This window comes from Anopheles funestus, chromosome 3RL (genome assembly GCF_943734845.2).
Source record: "Anopheles funestus chromosome 3RL, idAnoFuneDA-416_04, whole genome shotgun sequence".
NCBI classification, from domain to species: domain Eukaryota; kingdom Metazoa; phylum Arthropoda; class Insecta; order Diptera; family Culicidae; genus Anopheles; species Anopheles funestus.
The window spans coordinates 958,973-982,520 of record NC_064599.1 but is presented as its reverse complement, the minus strand read 5'-3'; the positions used below and the strand labels follow the sequence as shown (position 1 = coordinate 982,520).

The 23,548-nt window shown below is 45.8% G+C and overlaps 1 protein-coding gene across 4 annotated transcripts in view; it reads right to left on the bottom strand.

The window, feature by feature from the left end:
* Positions 1 to 23,548, bottom strand: part of LOC125771097 (capon-like protein) — a 62,080-nt gene that overhangs the window by 13,055 nt on the left and 25,477 nt on the right. For 2 of the 4 annotated variants that reach the window (XM_049441322.1, XM_049441323.1), the window contains exon 6: positions 1,216 to 1,393. In XM_049441322.1, the coding sequence (XP_049297279.1) occupies positions 1,216 to 1,393 (178 nt within the window). Of the gene's footprint in view, positions 1 to 1,215; positions 1,394 to 1,517; positions 23,531 to 23,548 lie in introns of those variants that run through there. The other 2 variants (XM_049441320.1, XM_049441321.1) reach the window with 2 other exon arrangements.

Sequence of the window (23,548 nt, the reverse complement as noted above, 5' to 3'; positions counted from 1 at the left end):
ATGAAGAAACAACAGCAATCCACGGTCCAAAGACCAAAGACATTGGTGCCCTGGTGGAAAGCCGGTGAATGAGAGATGCCTCACTTTCTTCATCCGAACGTAATATTCGCGATCCAGAGTAAAGTATATTCTCGGTTGGCACTGTTTCCAGCGCGGCGTTAGATACGAAACTGAAATCAAGCTTCCGAGCTGGGAATGAATGAATCTCGCCAAAACGAATGATTACCATTTGCGCTCCTGCTCTGCCTTAAGCACTGACGACCGTCCGAAGCCCCTTTAGGTAAACTGAAGCCCACGGAGACTAAATTATGTCGCGTAATATTGTGAAAGAATTCTAATCAATTCACTGCAGACGGGTGCTTTTGCTACTTTTTTGATAAAATCATTTGAAGTGTCAGTCCCTGTCGGTTTGTGTCGCTTTGATGATGGCTTGCACAGTATGTTCCGGGTGAGTGGGAACCGAACGGAGCGTTAAAACCGCTCCAATCTTCTAAGCATTACCTTTCGAATCCGTTTTGAAAGCAGCAAAAGGAAGAATGTAATGCTCCTGTGCCTTTGCTGCACGGGCTGTGCTCAGTCTGACAAGTGCTGAATGAAGTAATATCAAGAATCCCCAATTCCGTGGCGGGTAGACCGTGTCCAGAACGCGCTATGAAAATTCTCCAGTACGATCAACCACCCTCGACTGGTCGGTGTGTGTGTGTGTGTGTTTGTCTGTGCAAGAGGGTGTGCAAATTTAATTAAAGCTCCAAGTCGGCACCGCCACGGGCTAAGGATAACGATTTGTGGATCGGTTTGTTCCGGAACCCAAAACCTTGGAATGGTGCGCTGCTGCTTTCGATTAGTATAATCGAGGCGCTGCGGCAAAACGGAAATGGTAACCGACGCCATTATGAAGCGCTCCGGGGCCCAAAACAAAATTGAAATGAATCTGTATCATCGCGCAAAAGAAACGGAATCACGGTATCATACGGCGCGACGATATACGTGCCGAAAGAAATTTTGCAATGGAGCAGGGCAGAGTCTGCTTTCAATGGCGGTCCGGATATTGGTGCAATCTGTTTTCGACTCCCAAATCGGTAGTTAAATATTGATTCTGGTTCTCGGAACGCAGCCGCCTTGGTGGCGAACACGCGGAACGCCATTATGAGATCTTCATTTCGATATTTTGAAGTAACAAAGGCCTGCAACAAAGTTCCATTCAACGTGACTTACCTTTTTTGATGTCATCGTCTTCGCTTATACGATCAGAGCACCGATCCTGTTCGGATACATCGCACGGTGATAGCTCCGAATGATCGTCACCGAGGTTGTCTCCGCTGTCCTGTATGGTCAGCTTGTGGCACACTTCGAATGCTTGGCCAACGGTTCTAACAATCCGCATGGCTTGTGACTGTAGAGAATGGGAAACAAACGCACAAAGATACAGCGTTAGACAGTGTCCGTAATTGTATGTGCAACTGAAGCAATTTAAGAAACATGGAACACGACAAGCAGTTAACAATGTACCAAGTTACCTCTAGGTCCGAATCAAGACTCCCGCTGCGCGGTAGGGTCATATCCGTGTCCAAGTATTCGTTCACACTGGGATCGATGTTTGGTTCCGTGGTGGATTTGATCGTCGACGTTCGCACGGAACTGCGTGCCGTACTGCGAGGCAAAGTTTGACACTTGACACGTTCGCTAACATCCACCGGTTCATCCTGGAAGCAAATCTTCCGTCCGGTCGTACGCTTGTCGCTATCGGTAACCATATTTTCCTCAGGAATCGTTCCGGTACGACCCTCGGTCTTGGAGCCGTACTCGAGTGCACCGCCACGCGGTAAGGTGCTACTCATCCCCCGGGGAAGATTAACAATCGTACTAAACTGCTTCTGGATGCCCTTCGGCTTTGGAGAATCCGATTGCTGCTGCTGTTGCTGCTGTTGTTCGGTGCTCCCGAGTGGTGCACCAGTACTGGACAACTTTTCTAACTTCAATGTCGCTCTTATTATGTTTGGTTCATTACTGGCGGAGGGAGTCGTTGGTGCTGATCGTTGTTGAGGAGTTTGTTGCTGTTGCTGCTGCTGCTGATGTCGCTCGTCTCGTGACACTTTACGCAGTGCAGATGGGGCTGGTTGGAGTGGTTGTGCCGGTGACAGTTGCTGCTGCTGCTGCTGCTGCTGGAGATGATGGTGATGATGTCCATCTTTGGGGTAAGATGCAGATTTAGCAGGTCCCCGGGTACTCAAGTGTTGCTGTTGCTGTTGCTTATCCGTCCGACTTTGATGATCGTTCAGGGACTTTGTCTTTGAAGGTCGTTGGTTCTCTTTGAAATAGAGGATGTCATTTTCTTCGTTGAATAGGATGTGCTTTTGGACGGGTGAAGCAGCCGCGTTAGAAGAAGTGTTGGAGGTGCCTGAGGTACCGCCGGCCCCGGTGGATTTGCGTAAGTTTGATTGACTAGTAGTGCTGGTGGTGCCGGTGCTAACGCCCTGTGCAGTACTCGGTGGCATATCGAGATCATCTTGGTCCTCCTGGTCGTCGTACTCGTACGTATTTCGTTGCTGAGATCGTGGGTGTGATCGTGAGGATGACGGATGTTGGTGATCGTAATCGGGTGAGTAGTCGTAGTACTGGGAGGAATACTTCTCATTGTATGATTTCGGTCGTCCTTTGCTATCGGAGTAATATTCACCATAGCGATCAGAGGCAGGGGCACCTTGTTCTTCACGGCCTACATACGTCATATTGTCTTCCATCGATCTGCTGTATTCACTCGTTTCGTCCAGTGAGCGTTGTCGGAAGTCTTGACCTGGGCTGTCGGGGTAATCGTACCGATATTTCATCGCCCTCGACGAATGCTGGTAATGTTGGGTGCTGGAAGTGCTGGGTTGCTGCTGATGATGATTAGGCGGACCTCCACGTGCTCCAGACCCACCAGGTCCTGGGCCGGGCCCGGGCTTACGGATCGTACCTGTCGCCGACGGTTCTTTGGCTCCCCGAGATTCTCCACCATAACCCGACGACGGTTGAGTTTTGGAAGATTTATCCTTCTTCTGGCTGCTCTTAGAAGATCCATCTTTGCTCTTACCCTTTGGCCACAGGAAGAAATCAAGCGAACTCTTGTCTTTTGCCGACTTGGGACTCCGGGGAGGTGTTGAGAACTGTGATTCAACTCCGCCCTGCATATCACCGCCACCACCATCATAACCACCGTCTCCACCACCGGTATCGTGATACTGTTCCGCCATTTGTCCACCACCGCTGGAAGACGTTCCTCCACTGCCGGACAGCGTACTCTTGCTCGTCTTCCACACGTCGCCGAGAGTGCTCAGTGTCGAGCGCGCCTTACCCATCACATCGTTCTGTAGCTGACGAAACGTCGACTCGTTTTTGCGCTTCATTCCAGGTGATGTGAGCCCTTCACCACCGCCACCTGCTCCACCACCCGGCCCATCTAGGTGATAGTCTTCGGACTTTTGTCTTATCATTTTTCCTCCGGCTCCAATCGTCGTCACTGTTCTTGCAGCCACCACTACGACCCCCAGTGCTACGAAGTTCCACCAGCACTACTGTCACTCAATCGAACGTAACGGTAATTGATTGATTGTGCGAACGATCACGATCGGCGACGTAATGTATAATTTTGCACAATTTTGTGATCGTTTTGGAGATGGAACCTACTCAACCGGCCACAGGTAACGATTCTTCATTCGGGGTATTACGATGCATGCATAAATTATCTGTTTTGCTTTTTAACTGCACCTCCAGACGAAGAAAACCGACAACACGACACTGTTATACAGGCAACAAGAATGGTAAGAATTGTTACATAGTGATAATGGGAATTGATTGTAATCGAACCACCTGTTGGAGCCTGATACCTAAAATAGGAACACACGGTTATTCCACCACACTCGCACTGGACAGTACCACATATTTTACATAACAAAAAGGTAACACTAATAAAATCGAAATCGAAGCACAGTTACAGTCCCTAGATCACCGGGACAAAATCGTTCGAGCAAATAACCAGCACGGACCCTTGACGACATTACTGTCTGTCGTATGGTCGTGCAATGGCGACTAGGCAACAGATTACTTTTGCGATGACAAAATGGCGCACCGAAACTATCCTCTTTAACGCTTTAGTGTCGGGTTTTCTTCCTTGCTGCTCTTCCATTTCTGCTGAAGTGCATCGCTAGTTGTGTCTAGGCAGTGGGGAAACATCACAAGGGAAAGGTCTACCGAATCGTATTAGATCACACGGGGAGAATGGGAGGAAAGAAGGAGGGAGAGCGGGAGGTGAAAGGGGAAAGCCGCCGTAGTCATAACAATAACTAATGCAGAGCGCGTTGGCAATGGAAATAGTGAAAAAAATGAATAATCATCTATCTCGCACCCTGCTACCCTGCACTGCCACAAAGTTCTGACGATCGCAAAGGAGAGACTTGTTGGTGGTACAGAAAGAGTAGTATAGACGGACCACATTCCTGCCCGAAGACCCACAGGGATGCATTTTGACGATCGGACAGGAGTTTTTATTCTTTTTTTTTTGCCTCGTGCAGCTTCAACCACCCGTTGCGGATCATTCCCATCGTCTTGTTGGCGAACTATTGTTGATAGATTGCTATTTTGAAAATTTGTTAAAGCAACCGACATTCGTGTCCATCGTGTCGGTTACCGGGGAAGGTGCAGGGCGGTTCACGTGAAAATGTGTCTCCTGTTCCACCACCATCTTTGAGGAAAACCCGCCCCATACCAAACGAACCATTGCCGTTTTACACGCCGGATTATTTTTAAGGTTAGGGTTTCAGTACTACCAAAGGCTTCCCCTATGCTGTCGGTGCACACTGGCCCCACCATAAGGTACCGTTGGGGGATACAAACATGGAGGCTTGGGTTGCAGAAAGATAGTGCGCCAACAAACGATGAAGGAATAGCGTTGACGCACCGTGAGTGACACGATGATGAATCGTCCTCGATCGACGGTAATTGGGACGATTCTGTCGCGTGCGTGCATAAACGATTGAGGTAAATTAAGTGCAGAAGACACCTCGGAATCTTCGGAACGATGTGCGTGCGTCATTTATGAATTTTAAAATTGTCTCAACCAGAGTAGCAGCTGGACAGCTACAGCTATAGCGCTCTATAGAACCATAGAGCTACAAAATATAATAATTATTAGAACCAATGTGCAGGCCAAAGTAATGTGCTCAAACTTGAACACATTTCGCAGCTGGTTGAAATGTAATAAATAAATCTAAAAAGAACTGTAAACCATTCACATATTACTTATGCCTAGTAAAAATGTTACGCACGGAAGTTCCATTAGGGACCACCGGCATCGTAACATCTCTCTTCACCGAGAGGAAAACCACGATTAAGAGTTTGCCGGATTAACGGTTTTCCGGATTAAATACGCGTCGCTTATGCATATAGCAATGGCGCTTTAACACCTTGTAGTGGTGAAACATACACAGTCACATACAGCCGACTTACAGCACACCAATTCCATCAGCTTGGCCGTTACGTCAAATTCGCCTTTAATTCGCAAATCAAACGCCAATCGTCAAAATGCCGTCCCTGCGAGGACGTGGTGTGATCTTAAGCAAAAGGAAAACCTGACAGGATGGGGACATTTCTATGTGTATTTTTAGCGAACTGGGTATGTGCTTCTGTGTGTGTTTTTTTCTTCTACTTGATTGGCCGGCCTCTTCAGCTATTATTACACCGCTTCCTAAATATTAAACAAACAAGCACGTCTGTGAACAAACACACACACACGTAGATACAATCATGCATTACTCCCACCCCAATCCCCTAGACACGCCAACTGGCCACGGTCGGTTCGAACCGTGAACAGGTCGAAGAATCCGCCAACATCGAGTCGGACGTGAATTAATAAGTGTTGATCGAGGAAGGGCACCGGCACAGATCCGCACAGACATTTTTCCGTAAAGACAGCAACGAAGAGCAAACATCCGAATCTTCCATCCCGTCTCTATTCTACGTCCTCCCGCCCCTACCCCTTTAGATTCCCAGAGGAAGGGTGGAATATGTGTTATTCTTAGCCTAGCGGGAACGCCACCGCATTCAGTGCTGTCGGCCGTCTATTGTAGTAATTATTTTAGGTGCAATCAAAAGTGAACTATTAAATAGAAGATTTATTACCGCCTGACGTGTTGTGATTCGGAGACGGCACGCGGATAGCGAAAAAAAACCCACCAATGTGAGCCGCGCGCGACCTTGGAGCAGGATGCGATGAAGATGCTAGGACGAAGTTTCACGCTTAGCATTCCCCCGCAGGAAAACACAGATTCGCTTTCGAGCGGCCATTTTGATGTGCCATCAGCTTCGGATTGTGTGTATGTGCACCTGTTTGCAGGTGGCAGAGCACCCGGTGGAACGAAATTCGAATCCCTTTGGGAGAGTAGGTACACAATTCATTTCCAAGCGCTCTTGTGCCTCTATTTTTCTACCTCATTGCTATCGCCAGGGAGCTGTGTCCCAAGACACACCAACCGGAGCGATTAGATGACAAACGGGCTAGTTCATGGGCATCGGTTGAAGGATCACACTTTGACAGGTCCGAATCATAAAATTAAACCAAGTGCGTCAGCCGTCTTCCGCCCTTTTGCGAGTTTCGGCTACTTTACAAATTTACGACCTTAATTTCCCGCATCTCATCTTCTAAGGGCTGTGAGCGAAAATATAGAATGTAATCGTAGATTTCCTTTTCTTTTTTTTCAAATCTCGAAAGCATTATTATTCATCTCGGCCACCGAAGCATGATTTGATTCGTCGTCCACCTCGTCCACTACCCGGGGCATCTCCAACAGAAGCAGGGAGATTGAGTGTTTAAAAATAATAATAAAATAATTCTTGCCGATGATATTTCGTGATGGAGGCTGGCCGATGATGAGCCGGTGTCGGTGTCGATGTAACTACCTTGCGGCTGAAGCAGACACACTAACGTCAGACAACCGTGTCTCCGTGGTCCGGCCCATACCGATCAAGCAACCAGCGTCATCTATTAGCATGGGTTTGATTTCAACCGGTGTGGACTAATGATTGCTACACACTACGTCCTTCGGACCACCTTCTGTATGTCTCACACACACACACACGCCACTACCCGTTAGACACCCATCTTCTGGTGCAGCTATTTGGCAGTAAGCTACCTCGTTTGCCTCCCGAACTGGCTTGCTCGCGGCTGCATCAAACATAATCTACACGTTTAGTCTAGCGCAGGCGAACGATGTATGCAGTTTGCCAGGAAATACCGACTTCCAAGTCCACCCAAAAAAAAACGAGACGAGGCCATGCCCTAACTCTCAATCCTCCAACCCAATAACGCTAAGGATAACTGTGACGCCATAGGTGTCAATCAACGCGCGCACACCCCGTGCAAATGCAGCAAAATTACACTGGTTGCGGTTCATTCGGTACAAGATATGCGTTCAAAACGTATGACGAGTGTTACGAACCACGGCTCGAGTCAGGTGCGGTCCGTATTTTTTTTTGTTTGGTTTGCCAAACTGGCAGGATCGTAACACAGGCAACATGGCAAACGCAATGGCGCAACGCTCGTTTGAGTTTGTTGTTAGATGCAAGTTTTAGATGCAACGATGCATCCCATTATTCAACTCCTCAATGTACATCCACCCTCCAGGTCCGCGCAGAACGTAGAGAACGGTATGAGAAAAATAATGTCATTTGATGACGTATGTTTTAGCATTGAGCATCGAGAATGATCGTTCTGCCAAGCCCACATCTCCCTTTGAGACGAGGACGAATTCTGCGGCTCTCCATCGACAACTTGGCAAACACAAAAACACACACACACACACTTTACGGTCCGTGAACGAGATGTGAATGATGCGTGCCACGGATACGCAAATGATTATTATTGTGCAAAATCCGTGCTACTGGCCACTGCCCGACCTGGTGTGGGCCTGTGGGCGATTAATAATGCACTCGTTGTTGAGGTCGGTCGGTGCAATGCTTCGGTACACGGTGGACAACTCGCAACCAACCATTCCCTATGTGGTCGCCCGTCCTGCGCTACGACGCGCACAGTCACACAATGATTAATTCCCTCGAGTAGGTCACGTGGATCAGCAAAAATTCTATCTTCACAAAAATGACACCGACAACGGTTTAGGCGAATGGTAAAATTCGCTCCAGTGGGAGATGTGGCAGAAAACTCGGCATTCACCAAATCAGTGACTCATTAGTCATCGGGGATCAGCGCTCACAATCATGGTCGAATGCGCTGGAATGTCGATTGGAATGACTAGTACGCGGTACGGTCGTTTCAAACTGTTCGAAAATGCAAACGATGTCAAGGGGTTGGGAGGAGTTGGTGGGAGAGGGAAGCGAGTTAAGCAGGAAGAAAGGAGGAAGAGAAGACCCGTGGGGAGGAATCCGTGTGGATGGAATTTAAAACATAAATCGAGCTTTATGCTCCTTTTCCTCCTGCTTTGCTACCCATTTATAGCGCTTGAAGAGGATAGTTGAGAGCTCCCCGCAACGGGATCTAACATGCCGATCTTTGATTGCATCCCGACATTTATGATGTGCGGAAATTTCACTGCAATCAATTCACCGAAGATGCATTGCACTTTACCTTCCATTCAACTGCCCCGGGAGGTCGGATTGAATGGAAGCCAGAACGAACCTATCACCGTGTTTATTGACGTCGTAAACTCTCGTCTAACAGTGTAATCGTTAGCGTCCTAGGCCTAGTGCTAAAATGGTGCAGCGAAACTGAAACAAAACTGTTCCACTACTGAACAGACCGCGGTCGGCAGACAGTGGTCTACTGACCGTCCCATTGCCTGCTTTACAAAAGTTAAATAAACCAAACCGAGGCTGGAACGTACCCGACAGACCCGACAGCTTGGTGTTGGTTGGGCAAACAAAACCGAAACTAAGAAAAAAATGCATATAAATTATAAAGTCCTCAAATCCGTTTCCTCTCCTGGAGTATCTACAATCTCGGCTTTGTTTGGTAGAAACGGTTCAACTTTTCCGGGACCAATGTTTTCCCCGGACGGGGAAGTGATTTAGGGGATCCGTCACGTCATCCACGTGCGTGCGTCGGATGGGATGGTTCCCACACAACAGGGGAAGTTAGGTTGGGAGGGGATTCGGTAGAGCGAGAGACATTTTAATAGTTTGGCAATGTTGGGGACATGATTTATGAATAACCAGACAAGAGAGACGGAGACAGAACAAATAAACGAGTGACCGAGATGAAGCGAATTTTCACTTACAGGAAAAGCCGTTCGGGAGATCGGCTTCGGGTGGAGAATGGAAAGATTGTACACAACAAAAAAAGGGGTTTTGCTCAAACATAAATTCGAGATTGGGAAGTTTAGCATCCGTTTTGCCGACGGCGAGGACGGCTTTCTGGTTGTTCTTTCTGTACTTTTTTTGTCTCCTGCTTTTTGTTTTTCCGGTGGGTTATCGTTGCCATTTGCACTCGCTGTCACGTTTCGCACGGCATATCAATCATTCAATGGAACAAGCGCACGAAAAGGATAACACGAGAGAGGGACAGGAAAAGAGGTAGAAAGGTGAGAGAGATCTGAGCCTTCTTTTTGGGTAAGAGAGTAATTGCCAATTAAGCAGTCGTAAAACTTATCCAATTTTACGACAGCAGCAAGTAAGTAGTAAGGCTTATAAGAGCTCACCACTCGCCTCAGTTACAAGGTTCCCGCCGGGGAAAAACAAACAACACCAAATACCGAACGGAACAAAATTAAATCATAGAAACATTCACATTTTGCAGACAACTAGCAAAAGAAAAGCCGCCTGTAGTGGGATGCATTCGACGCTAAAAGAGTCATTAAAGTTCCGGAGTAGTTGTTTTATGGCTTCACAATTGGCTACTAAAATTGCATGATGCTGACAGCAACCAGTTATGAAAGTGTGCTGTTGTTACACATCTGCAACCGGAGATCTGGATGTCTGCAAATGTCAGCTGTTATCATGTACGTTTTTCTCTTTTATACGAAACTTTCACGCTCCGAACAATTGTAGGTATAAACACTAGTTAAGACACGTTTAAGGAGAATGTTATCATTTCATTCTATACAAACAAACACTATTATTTAGTTATTTTAATCTATTTCCTTACTATCTAAAACGCCCCTATTTTACACAATTTTCCAGCAATGGTAAACTCAGTTTGTTAAGATGATAATAACACCTCATCGCAAAATTTTCTTCCACACCTAATACATCAAAATCGAAAATGCTAATTCGTAGACCGAACCATAGGAAAGTGGAAGAGCGTTCGATCGAAAATAAACCATTCGTCAAATGGTTGATTAATGGTGACCTTCGCACTTTATCCCTGAAACTCCCAAAACAAGGCGCCCGGGGAAACCCAAATTGCCAATTTTCCGCTGATACGATGATTGTGGTTCGGACTTTGGCTTGGGTTTCCGAAGCAATGGGTCGCACTGGACATCGTTTCGATGGATCATCGAAATTCCATGCCAATTTTCCTCACACATAGTCAAACAAACAAAAAGAGAAAAATCGCAAAAGAACTAAAAAGGAAACAGAATCAAAAACGAAACAGTACAAAGCGGACTAGGAAGTGGCCCCCAACAATGGGCCCCTAAAACTTCGATCCATCAAACACAACCATCATTGTGAGGGATGAGAACCGCGATATGTATTTCCTATTTATGCGTGTTTTTTTTTCGTTGTTCGTCAATTCCAATCCAGCAGCAATTCCAAGCAGCAAGGTCGAAAAAGTGCGAACGAAGGTGATTTTATCGATGGTGCAAGCATTTGCAGAGCCGCGTTGTTCGTACAATAATCCTGCTTCCAAACCCCTGTCAAATACCACACGAAGATCGGGGAAACCGACCGATTAGCATCAAACTGTGAGCAGCGCCCTCATGGGAGCGCGTTGTGAAGTGTTATGCCAATTAATCACAGTACGGTTTCTTCTTCCTTCCGTTTGCCCATTCGGTGTTTCCATGAGCGGAAAAGGAAAAGCCCCCGTTACGTTCGCGATCGTGAAAGCGAAACAAAACATGCAGTTTGGTAGGAGGCAAAAAAACCATCACAGCACCAGCAACAACATCGGCAATCCAATAAAACTTTATCGCAACATACCTTCGACGAATAAGACGCCGAAGGCCGAAAGCGTATTAACGCTTGGGATGAAACGACCAAAATGTGAACTTTTCGATTTTGTTATTACATCTCGTACTTTTTTTTAGACATTCTTTTTTGCCACAACACAACACAGGACGGGATGCGTCAGGAAATTTTGTTTCGTTGTTTTGTTTCACACTCACATTTTGTTTCAACTTTGACGCATTTTCCCACGGTGGAGCAGGATCAGGTTTTCCCGTCCTTTGCCACATACTGGCAGCTGGTCAACCGAAAATAGCTAATAAATAAACCTACCCAAAACAACCCTGATACTAATGCGAAGATTCGGCACACAATAACACCCAACACGAAACGAATCGACAGCAGCAAACGGAAGATGGCGATAACTTGTTGTGCGATAAAAAAAATAAGAAGTTAGGCGAAAAAAAGTTTCTCCTAAATAGAGCCATTTACGGTGATTGTAATTGCCCATCGTTTTCCCTTGCCTGCGTTTCATATCATTCCGGGCATTATTGAATCAAAAGAAAAGAGTTTGCAACAAAAATCCCGCCGAGTGTTGAAAGCGTTTCAAACGATTGCTCTTTGAAATTGTTTACATTGGTTGATAGAGCGGGAGGTTGGAACATTTGTAAATCATGTAGACAAATGAAACAATTCTTATCGATTCAACATGTGCCGTACAAGATCGTACCAGCATTATCATCAGGTAAGCTGGCAAACGACAGCAAAACCGAAAAACGCTTCGCGATGGAGACGCCTGGTCATCCACTACATGGAAATGGCTGCGGCATTATCTACAACCTCGCGGACGGGTTTATGATGCGCCTTTAAAACATCTATTCGCTCATCCATCCATCCGTCCATCTACGGCCGTGCGTTCGTCCACACATCTCGCACGTTCTGCGTCCGGCTGGTTTTCTGCCATTTCTACCAACAAACGGTAATAAAATCGGGACGACATCTGAACGCAGCCGTTGTTGAATTATTTATGATCATATCAAAACCCATCTCGGCAAACGGCAAACGATGGCATTAGGCCGTTTTCACTTCCTCGCCCAGTTTGCATTTCCCTTCCTAAGGATGATGGAGCATCACAGATTCACCGAGCGATGGTAACGAATGGCGATCCTCCATTAACGCTGATGGGCCAATGAGCATACACAATGGGATGTTTTACAATGTGCTTTCCACAGTGCTATACAGTCAAGAGATGTCCGGCTAGCAGTTTGTGTGTGTGTGTCCGGGAGCAATGGGAAAAGGACACTTTTGACGGTCAACCAATGTGGTTTAGATGCGTTCGGAAAGGTGTGAGAAAAAAATTATATATACTATATTTCTTCAAGGATCTAAGACGCGCTACTGCTTTATGGCGAGCCGGTCAACAATAATGGCACACAATTTATTGCTACTTAAAAGAAAGCGACAACGAGTTTACCAGCAACGGACGGAAAAGTCAAGACCACTGGTGGTCAAGATCAAACAATCGATCTTGCTTACGAGTGTTGGTTCGCTTTTTGTAGCGTATGGTTTCGGAATGGTTATTGTGTATGCCTTTTTTTATTTTACTACCCGCACCGCATTATAAGACTCAAACTACTAAATCTTGCTTTAACTCAAACAGTACTAACAGAGTCGTTCGTGTACCACCAGAAGCATCGATGCGGATAGTCGATAATCATTTGTTTGTTTATTTGCCTACATTTGCCCGTGCTACACAGTAGCAAAGTTCACTGAACAGAAAAATCCAGTACATCCCGCATTTCGGGTCGGTCAGTGCACATGAAAGGCAGAAGCAGCTTCCGAAACGCCGAACGACACATCAACAAACGGTAGTTTCTTTTTCTTGCTTTTATGCTTACGTCGAATTTTCCGACTTCAAGCGGGGTTGCAATCGCGCAGCGTCAAACAATCGCCGATGACGCGTGGAAATGCGATTGGGAGAATAAAAAAAAGGACAAGAAACAACAATCTGCGAGAAGATTGGAAGATGACTTTTGTTGGTCTGCTTGTAGAGGGCTGCGGAAGCAGAAGTGGTACGGTGGTGGGGGCAAACAACAAGACAGGAAAAAAAAACTTCCCACAGAAGAATACCTCGATCGTGATCGTGAGTGTCACCCAAGCAGGGACACAGACGACGGACGGCGTTACGTTTCGTGCGAAAATAAATCATTCTTCTCAAGAGTGGTCAATACACTCGTGGTAAGAATGGAAGAGGATGTGAGAAAAGGAAGGAGTTTCTCTCGGTTTTTATCGTATCGTATAGTGGTGGGATTTACGTTAGCACTCTCTAATGGAGGGACAGGACACAGAAAACGATCCCCGTAACGCTGACATTGGAGCAGAATGTGAAGGTGGCACACAGACACAAGCGCGTGCGCATACACACACACACACACAGAACACCAAACATTCACAACCGAAATTAAGAAAAATGTCCAATCAACAAAACGTTCTACCAGACCACGGGCAAGACGTGTCCTGCGAGACGCGAGTCCTCGGATCGGTGTATTCGGTTTCTTCATCTCAAGTGAACCGTGTTTCGTTTTTTTCCCATCATCCCCTTCACCCCCCTCCCAACAAAAAATATGAAAATAGGGATGAGAGAGGTGGTAGTGGGCCTTTCTAAATCCGTACAACATTCGGGAGCGGTTCGGTGGCACTCCAAAGACACTTGAACAATAATTTTCACCCTCTCAAAACAGACGAACGACCGCAAGCAGCAGCAACGGCAAAGCATCTTTGGCCGTACCCGGCAGTCTTGACCATATCTAAGGTGGCCAATTCTGGCCAAAACCCATACACGGGTTCGGCAAAGCATTCTCACTCCCACACACCCATACGAGCATGGCGTTGAACGTGCACACCTGCACCTAATAAAAGGTGCCAACTAGCAGCAAAAAAAACAGCGTCCTTGCTTTTCTTCTCGCACTGCGTATCAGCAGGCAGGTTCTGATGTGGTTAAAGATGCATTTGTTTGGAGCGGAAAAAAAATTACGACGCAAACTCATTTTTAAACAACTTTGGCTACACCACGAGCATACAAAACATATTTTTCTGCAAAGCATCTTTTAGCACCTTGCCACAATATGCTTACCGGTCATAAATTACTCCCGCAAATCGCTTTATCGCTGCACTTCAGAGCAGTGGTTAAATGGACCCAAAATAAAAGGACACTTTAGGGTGGTTATAACACAACAAAGCACCACCATGTAATGATGGCTTGCTGTAGAACTGGATCTTCCTTCTCGCCAACAATTGGTTCAAGCTCGAGAGCGCTACTACCAGTTTGTGCGACTAAAGGAAAGAAGCGACAACCATACAGAAAGGAACGTGCCCTTTTATTACTGTAAACCTCAATCCCCATGTGGCTTCTATGTAGTAGCATTGTTGCATTGTTGATGTCCCAAGAAGTGGAGTAAAGCAACGAAAAACTAGAATTGGTTCCTTCGAGTAAGGATTGCTTCGTGTTCGTCCATGTTCGGTGCACTTGATCGCACATCCTTCAGATTCGTTTTATTCGATTCTGTGATTTTTACGCCCACACTTGAGACTCAACTATATCCCGTTGAAAACTTGACGTTCCTCTTGTGTTCTAGTGCATGGTGCTATGTGCCACCGCCGAAGATGAACACGAACCAGGGTGGTGTGAAAATGTACGAGCTACCACCTCTAAAGCAATCCACTTGATGACTTTGAAATTTATTCATTTATTTTCCTCACCGTACGCTTTTTTTCGCAGATTTTATCGCTTTTTTTGTGTTTTTGTGTATTATGTCTTACTGCTTCTTTGTTCTCCTGTGTGTGAGTGTGTACATGTGCGTGTCTTTTTGTTTTTTTGCTAGAATACGACAGATCAAAAATGAAGGGACATAATCTGTTTTCGCATCGTACGTGATGGTTAGCTTCCCCAGCGTCTTCAGTTTGCTCCGTGCTTCAATTCTCTCGCGAGCCATTTCCCGGCCTGAAAGGCATTTTGAAGACTTTTTTTTTGTCATTCGACTTTTGCGCTTTTATCTACTCGTACTCGAACCATCGTCGCCGTCGTCGCACTTCTAAGGAAGCTTCTAAGCCACCTTCTTTGGTTGCCCTTACCACTTCACTGTACGATACGCTAGCCACTTTACTCTATCGTAAGCATCCGTTTGCCGATAGTCTGCCTTACAACCACCCATCCTTCACGCATCTTTCGGCCATCTCATCTCGCGGAACACTGCGATTTCGCCGTTTTTTGTTTTCTTCTGTCGTCGAATCGGTGTGTTTTGCTTCTCCTTTCTTGCTTGCCGTATTTTTCGACGACTATTTTTAAAAGCGCGACGGGTTTTTGATTTTTATCACTAAAGAATTCCACAAAACGGCCACCGGCCATACAGTGAAGCGCACCAAAATCACCACAATACACACACACACACATACATAAAAGTGCCGACGTGCCTAGTCGAGGGTAGACAGGATCAATCGTAGCGAGTGCGAATGGCCTCACCGACCTTGCAAAGGCCTCCCAGCAAGCCTCCCCACCCAAAAACCACCACGCAGTCCGAAAACCAGCACCTACACGATCCAACGATCGTATCACAACAATACACATGGGAACGATTGAAAAAGTGACATCCTTGTTATCCTGGCAAGAAACTTCTTCAAATCAACACACTTTGCAGACCTTCAACTGGTACGAGGCGTAAAACTGTATCGGTTCAATTCACTGCGGCACTGATTACAAAACATCCGCGCCACGTTTTACACATGGCCCAGCCAGCAAAAACACTCACAAACACGGACAACAGCAACCAGCAAATGAAAAAAAAGACACACGAATGCACACGATCTTCCACGCTATTCGCGCGAAGAACAGACACACAGGAGGTATTTTTCTTCAGCGTAAACCGATGACGATTTTTCCGGCCGTTACACACAGGTTACATAACGGATTATGATAATCCAAGTGGACACAGGAAGCGAAATGGAGTCACAGCTCTAGAGACTTCCTCGTGTAATTGGAAGGACTCTCTCCATTGGAGTCTTTGAATAAGAACTCTTTTTTAAACATTTTTTTCTAATGACATAGACTCTGATAGGATAGGATCGTAACGAATCGGAAAGAAACGTATTTTCATTCCACTAATGTTCGTTTTGTTGCATCATTTCAACACGTTGCTAGCACTTTTGCTCGTCTACTAAACGGCACCACTAATCGATCAATCAATTGAAACGTCATTTCCAATGCGTCACACATAGTCGGTGTCAAATGACTGCTGTCAACCAGCTGACAGCTGGACAACACAGTCACCCCACGGAGGCACAACACAAACACATGCTGGTTGCCTGCGTATCTCCGGGATATGGAAACCACCAAACTCCAACTCCAAGTTCAACAAGATCGAGAGGCTGGATTATTCTTTTACCACATTCGTATCCGCAGCGTAACCATGCGCGATATACTTCCGAAACGACCGGTCAGATTTCCGCAACCTCAAACCTGACGCACTGACGCTTAATGCAGAACCGCGTCCGGCGGGATACACCATACGCACTGAACTGCCGCCGATCGTAGTCGATCGTGGTTCTCGCCCAGAAAGCGAACAGTCTCGATGACGACAGCGGTCCTATGGGGGAAGGGAGGGAAACCAGAGAGGGGCACACCGAACGACGACGTTACTTCGTCTCGCTGGTAGTAGCAAGTTTGTTAGACTTTTTTCTTCTTCACATCGACGACCCTGCTTTTTCCTGTGCTTCCAATTGCCTTCTCACCCGCACGAGGCAGGTCTCATAGTGCATACTTCACCGGGTTTGGACGGCTCATGATGGGCAAAATACTAAAAATCAAGACCAACCAAACTGGGTGGAAGAACGCAAAAGGGAAAAGCAGCGGTTCGAACACACACTCAGAGCTTCAATCACGCCGCCGTCGTCGACATCGTCACCGGTACCGCCGGCGGTTGGTTATAATTTTAAAATATCTCGCTCCATCTCGCTCGTCGCACGGACACATTCGGCTCGGGTCAGCGCTTGGGTAGCGGTCTACCAGAATGCGCTTAGCAGACGTCAATCCGGAGCGAGAAATCCTAACAGAAGCGTGCAGAGGTACAAACACCGTAGCGGTGGTCAGTTTTTCCGATGGTCGATGGTTAGCATTTGATGGTTGGGGTGGTCGATCGAAGTGTTGATGGGCAAAGAACGGCTTTTCTCGCTCTGTTCTACGCGAGATTAAGCCACGCACACTTGCACGTTTCGATTTTCGAGTAGAAAAATTTCCCCCAGCCTTTCACGGGCCAGTATTTCTAGCTCTCTTTTTCTGGTTGGCTCCAATCGAACTTTTCCACCCAGGCCACGAGGTAGACGAACGGCGGTTGCCTTTATGATCATATGATGGTCATTTGTGACGTCGTCACTGCTGCGCGACATCCTTTGACCGCCGATCATGCGTGCAGTCGCTGCACACGTTGTCCGTGCGAGGGAGATGGCGCCAGTAAACATTGGTGCAGATGGAAAACTCGGTGAACGAGAAGGACCAATCTTTCGTCTCATACGGACGGGAGCAATATGGAGAGCTTTGCTCAACTTCTCCAACGAGTTGCGTCACGGTAGGTATTCGCGTACCTTCACGAAAAGTAGCGATCAGTGAGCATCGGAAAAACGATCACTCCATTTGCTGGTTCTCATCTCCTCTCGCGGACTCTCTTCTTTCAGGTTGGAAAAATCTCCTCTCAATGAAATCCCAGTTGGAGGCCGACTTCTAAATAAATGTTTACATTTCGATATGAACTTAGTAATTGAAATCATCTGCTTGCGTTGGGATAGTGGTGGACGCTGTTTGTGCTCAGCAGATCCAGTCACAGTTATTCACTGCTCCAAGCCGCTGTTCAATGAAGCTGATGGACATTGTTTGACAGGTGGCAACTTAAGTAACTGGGGTGAACTGAGATACTTTGGGATGGTTGGAACTTGGTTGATCCAAAATAAATTCTTACAATAGAATTAAACAAAGTTCGAACTTTTATAAAAATAAATTGTGGAACATTACTTCAAAGTGACTACCATCGTATTAAAATTGGTTCAAAATTTGAAATATCATCTTCACTGTGATGAATCTTTGCTATGATTATTTCGCTGTGGCCAACATTATGCTCATCATCGTGACGATATCAATCACGAATGAAAAGTGACGTTGATGATGTGATCCGCGGTTCAGATGGAACGGATGGGCAGCGTAATATGCTCGCACATTGGAAGAAGTTTTTTTTATGGAGCATTGGTAAAAATAAATCCAATTCTCTCTCCACCGTTATGCCACCAGCTGAGTAGGGACAACCTAAGAAAAGGTAACCAACAGGGAATCTGTGCCGATGATACTCCCTGCTTCCCCGCCCAAATGAACCAAAAATATATATTTCTCTTGCTAATACTCTCGATACGCTTCTCCTTCATTGGTATGGTCAGTTCTTTCGCATTGCTTTCCCGTCCCGTGACGGACAACTTACATGTCTACCAGACCCTCCGCCTAGAATTTGTTGTCATACGAGGGATCAGACGGCGTATATTCGTTTCGTTTATTTAGCGAACAACGCCGATGCGGTCCGGTGGATTGTGGCACCTCGGTGGGGTATCCCCACAATCACATTACGTTCAGAGGCGAACAACTGCTTGTACCGTACACTGCCACGAACGTAACGCGTGGGACCTATCATAGCTCATCTTGCCGAATGGGTATCCACTTAAATTTATTAGCTCACATTAAGTTTCCAACATCAATAGCAAAATAAAGATTCCGCTTCCCTGTCCTTTAGTGCACCTCATCCCCACTGGCACTACCATTCATCCACAACATATCGTTGGTTACCCCTGATGGGCATCTCGATCTGATGGCGAATTCCCAAACGACGAACCTGGCCTTATAGATCGTCAATAAAACAAAGTGCGCTACTTTGTAGATTGGCACAATACTTTAAGTCATACAGTAAACTCAAATAGATAATTGTTTTACTTTGCAATAGAACAGGTCTTTGTGGATTTACTGATGCATGCATCCGCCAACAATTACCGTCAATTAAGAGGTTATATCAACAGGTACATCGAAAGACCGCGGCTTCAAACTAGGTGCTAATCAAAATGGCCAATAAGAACGATTCGTTATGATTGCATACATTAAATAAGCATAAAGCTAACTAATTCTGACTCATCCCTGTTGTATAGTGTTATGCGGATTGCATCAAAACAGGCGAAAAAATGGTTAACTCTCGTTTGTGCTCAGTAAAGCCGCATTTTGTCGTTAGCCGGTTTGGTGATTTTAAATCGCGTTCATCACGATCATCAAGCTCATCACCATCATCGCGTACATCATCATCGTGCTGCTCACACGCTCGGGACGTTTAACGCAGCATTGTTTGGTTGTGGGTTTTGTTTTTTTCATTATCGTTCGTCCCACCGTTCGGAACATTGTCATTCGATCGTTGACAATATTTTTTTATAATTTTGTTTACTATGCACCGTGCCACTTCACCATCTTCTTTGCTGAGTGGACGAAAAATAGCTAACAATACGTTACAATTCAAACCGAAAAAAGATGGACTCCACCATGAAGTGGAAAGGTGGTAGAGGAGTTACCGCTTCATCAACATATGCCTGGGGAGGGGGGGCATTATGGGGGTGTTCTTTGGGAATATGCTGATACGTATGTAAGTGTGTATGTTTGGTATGTTTATGTAGCGACGCACGCGTGAAATTAACGTCTAACCGTGACCGTTGCGGTATCTGTTACTTTTGATATTACTTTTTCCTGTAAATCAGTCTACGACATGGCCATCAGATATCTGCAAAAAGAACTAACCAACAATGTAGATCAAATTATAAGCCGCCATTTTCATGCCATTTTAACTACCATGTTTGAATAGATATTGAAATTAGTGACCAATTCTTTCTGATTAAATCGCGATCAAGGAAATAGTAGCACAAACGCAATCCCATTTCCATGTCGTTAAGACACCATGGGTACAGACAAAAAGGAAGGAAATCTTCAACGGAAGTTAGTGCCGCATCGTTTCCGAAACCGGTTCCACTGAGTCATGGTATAATTTTGAACATTTCACCGACAGTTTTGTCACTGTGGCGCATCTCGTGTTGCCGCCCGGCCCAGGCTGGTATCATTTGCTCTCGATTAATCTCCTTCTCACTTGCTACGTTTTTTTTCTTTTATCGCACTTTTTCCCCTATTCAGCTCGTGCCATTACTTTCGCCTGATCATCGTGTTGAATGTCTTCCGACAAGTTTCATCCTGCCTTTCAAACCAAAAAAAAATGGAAACTGACATCTCATATTATCCGGCTTCTTAAAAGTCCACTGGTTGAGGAACCCAAGGCCCGAGTACCCGAACATCAATTGCACTTCACCTGCCTCCCGAATCTACTTGTTTCTGGTCGATTGGAAGATTTCCGTGTGTATCGACGACAGTTTCGACGACTAATTTCCGAACACCACCATCGTGGCGGAGCAATGAAGCTCGATGTCCCTGCGATTAGCTCTGTCAGTTGGAAGCGTTGCTGTTTGCCTCCACTCGCGTCCGCTCGCCCATCCTGCATCCTGCTAGACCGTCTAATTCTAGCTGCTTGATTTGCTCGCCACCGGTTTGTATGCTAATCTCACTTCTGTTCCATAGTCGATCCGATTGGTTGCCTCACGAACACATCACAGAAACCCGGGGAAAGGAATGCAGACGTTCACCAGAACGTGCGTGACATGGCGCGTGATTATCATTTAAATGGCGCTGACAATTTCTGCTCCAGCGACACACAAATCGACACCGACAACGTTCGTATCAACGTACAACATCCTAGGCTAGTGCTCCAAAAGGTGCGGGTGAATGTCGATGTGATACTGTGAAGTGTAAGGGATTCCATAACCGGAAGATGTTTGATTGAGTGCCGGAGACGCCACACTCTTCATTTTCGGCTACGTCGGTTTCCGTCTCGTGAAATGACGGTCGTGCAGGGAAAAGTTAATTAACTTACCCAGGCAACAGCTTGGGAATGTGTGTTGTCTTCTGTTTTGTTCCATTCAGTGCAGAATACAAATAGTCGTATGAAGCTTTAATTTTAAACACGAAAAGACTTGTACGACGGGAGGGTAATACGGTGGCATCTATTGAGCGGTTGTGATGCGAATTTGCTTAGATTTCACACAATCACTGTCGATTTTGTTTCGCCCTGATCAAATGATAAGTCTTGCCATGTGGAAGAAATTATCCTCATTTGTGCTGTTTAATTGTGCACTGAAAAGATGCTGGAGACCAACAACCTCTTTCACCGGAGCACACGTTATCATTAAACAATGAAACCCACCAGCAACAATTCCCAGAAAGGCTTCCCGTTGGGGGTACTGAAGTAAAGAAATTAACACTTTCTCGCGACGAATCAAAAGCCGACCAAAAATTAAATAAAACAACCAACCATCTCGTTCAACCCACCCAAACAACCGCCTTAGTACACGGTCCCCATCATGTGGAGGGTGCATAAAATAAACACTCCAACGATGATGCAGGCTGTCTGACGATGATGACGGTGGTGAAGAAGCTGATGATAAAAGACACCCGAGTATGTGGGTGTGTGTGTGCGTGTGTTTCTATTTTCTCTCGCCCTGTATCCGAAGTTTTCGTGACGGAGCTATCAGATGTCGGGTTATCCTTAAAACCACAAATATACGTAAGGGGTGATATCGTTCAGTACCTTTCCAGGTGTTTTCGCCGGTAGAGTTGATCGGCTTGCGTTAGAGAAGGGAGGCTAGACTTCCCTTTTTCCAAAACGAGCGTGCGTTTGTTTTGGAACTTTCCTCATCAGCAATGTGGTGGGATCATAAAGAGGGTTATCGAAAGCCACGAATATTAGAGGTTATATGTGGTTGAAAAGGTGACAAATTTAACAAGTTCCTGTGGGTTTGGATGTCAAACTGTATAACATCATCAGAGACGCAATAAAAAGATCTATAAATTATAGAAATGTTTCTTCATAACGCTTGAATTTACTAGTGCTCAGGCAATAGAACTCAATGCAAATCTGTACAGCTGCAATTAAAACATTTATTGTTCGTATCATTAAAAAGATCACTCATTAGAAGGCAACCCTCTCAACCCATCTAGGCAGGCGAGTTGAGTCTAGTGCTGGTGATTATGGAGAAACCAATTATACTGAGTTGATATCATCTGTTGTCGGTACAACGTCCAACGCTTGCAGCAGACCTACTAACCAACCATGCTAACGTCAAACCGGTTTGAAGCGGAACAAGATGGCCGGAGGGCGGAAGTTGAAGCAATCCAACGCATTCCACTCAGGTGGACGCCTAATGTCAGTGTCAAGTGAGTCATCTTTCCGTTGTTATTGCCGGAGTACCGTGTCACAAACAATCGCTTTGCAAATGAAGTTTGCACCCTATTGAGGAGCAATCGGTGACGGCGTAGAGTTTAGCTGGAACACACGCATGACACACGGTCGCGTGTGACGAGATGACTCCGGATTTGACAAAACCATATCCGTTCGTAATGCCACCACAAGCGTCCCACCATCCGGTGGATACTTTGCGTCACTGTCCGGAGATTTTCGACACTTTAACAAACATTGGGTCACCATGTTAGGTTGGCTTTTTTCTGTCTGGTTGGAATGGGAACTTTGTAGTTTACCCACTGTGTAAACATTTCACTGCATTACCACCGGCGGAAGGGAAACGGGAACGTTTGAATAAATATTTTAGCTCATTGCCCGAGCCACAGATTTGGCGCATCAGCCAACCCTGCCCTACTGTGACGCCTCGCTATACATGGTTGATGGCTATTTAGCGCAATTTATTTACTGTGACCGGGAAGGTGGAATTAATTAAACCAAAGCCGATTGTCAGTCAGCTGGCTACTGATTTTGTTAACAGCGTACAGTGGCCGTCATAAATTTAAACCCAGAGAAAGCAATTTTTGTTGGGCTTTCTTTCATTTTCTGCTTCGAAATTTCTTCCATGGAGATACTCCAAAAAGAGGTATTTCTCACGTGTGCCACGGATTTTTGAGAGATAACAAAGATAAGACATTATTTCTAGGGTGGAGTGAGATTACTTCTACGTCACGACTACGAGCTACGTCAGGTAGTCATGCGCGGTTGAAAATAGGTGAAAAGCGGTCAATGACCGGTATGAGGTTATTTTAATGGTACTCTATACTAAAGATATTTAGTTTCCCCTTCGTAAAAGGGATCCCCAGAATGGACGGAACACACGTGTGGATACATATTGGTTAGGGGTTACAATTGAAAACGGACCGCTTTTTATCAAATCTCCTTTGCTAGATGGTGTAATCTGCACTTGTTTAAACTGTTTAATATTTAACATTACAATAACCAAATAGCATAACAAAAATGTCGTGTTCCAGGGCTAAAGCTACAGTTTCCTATATTAC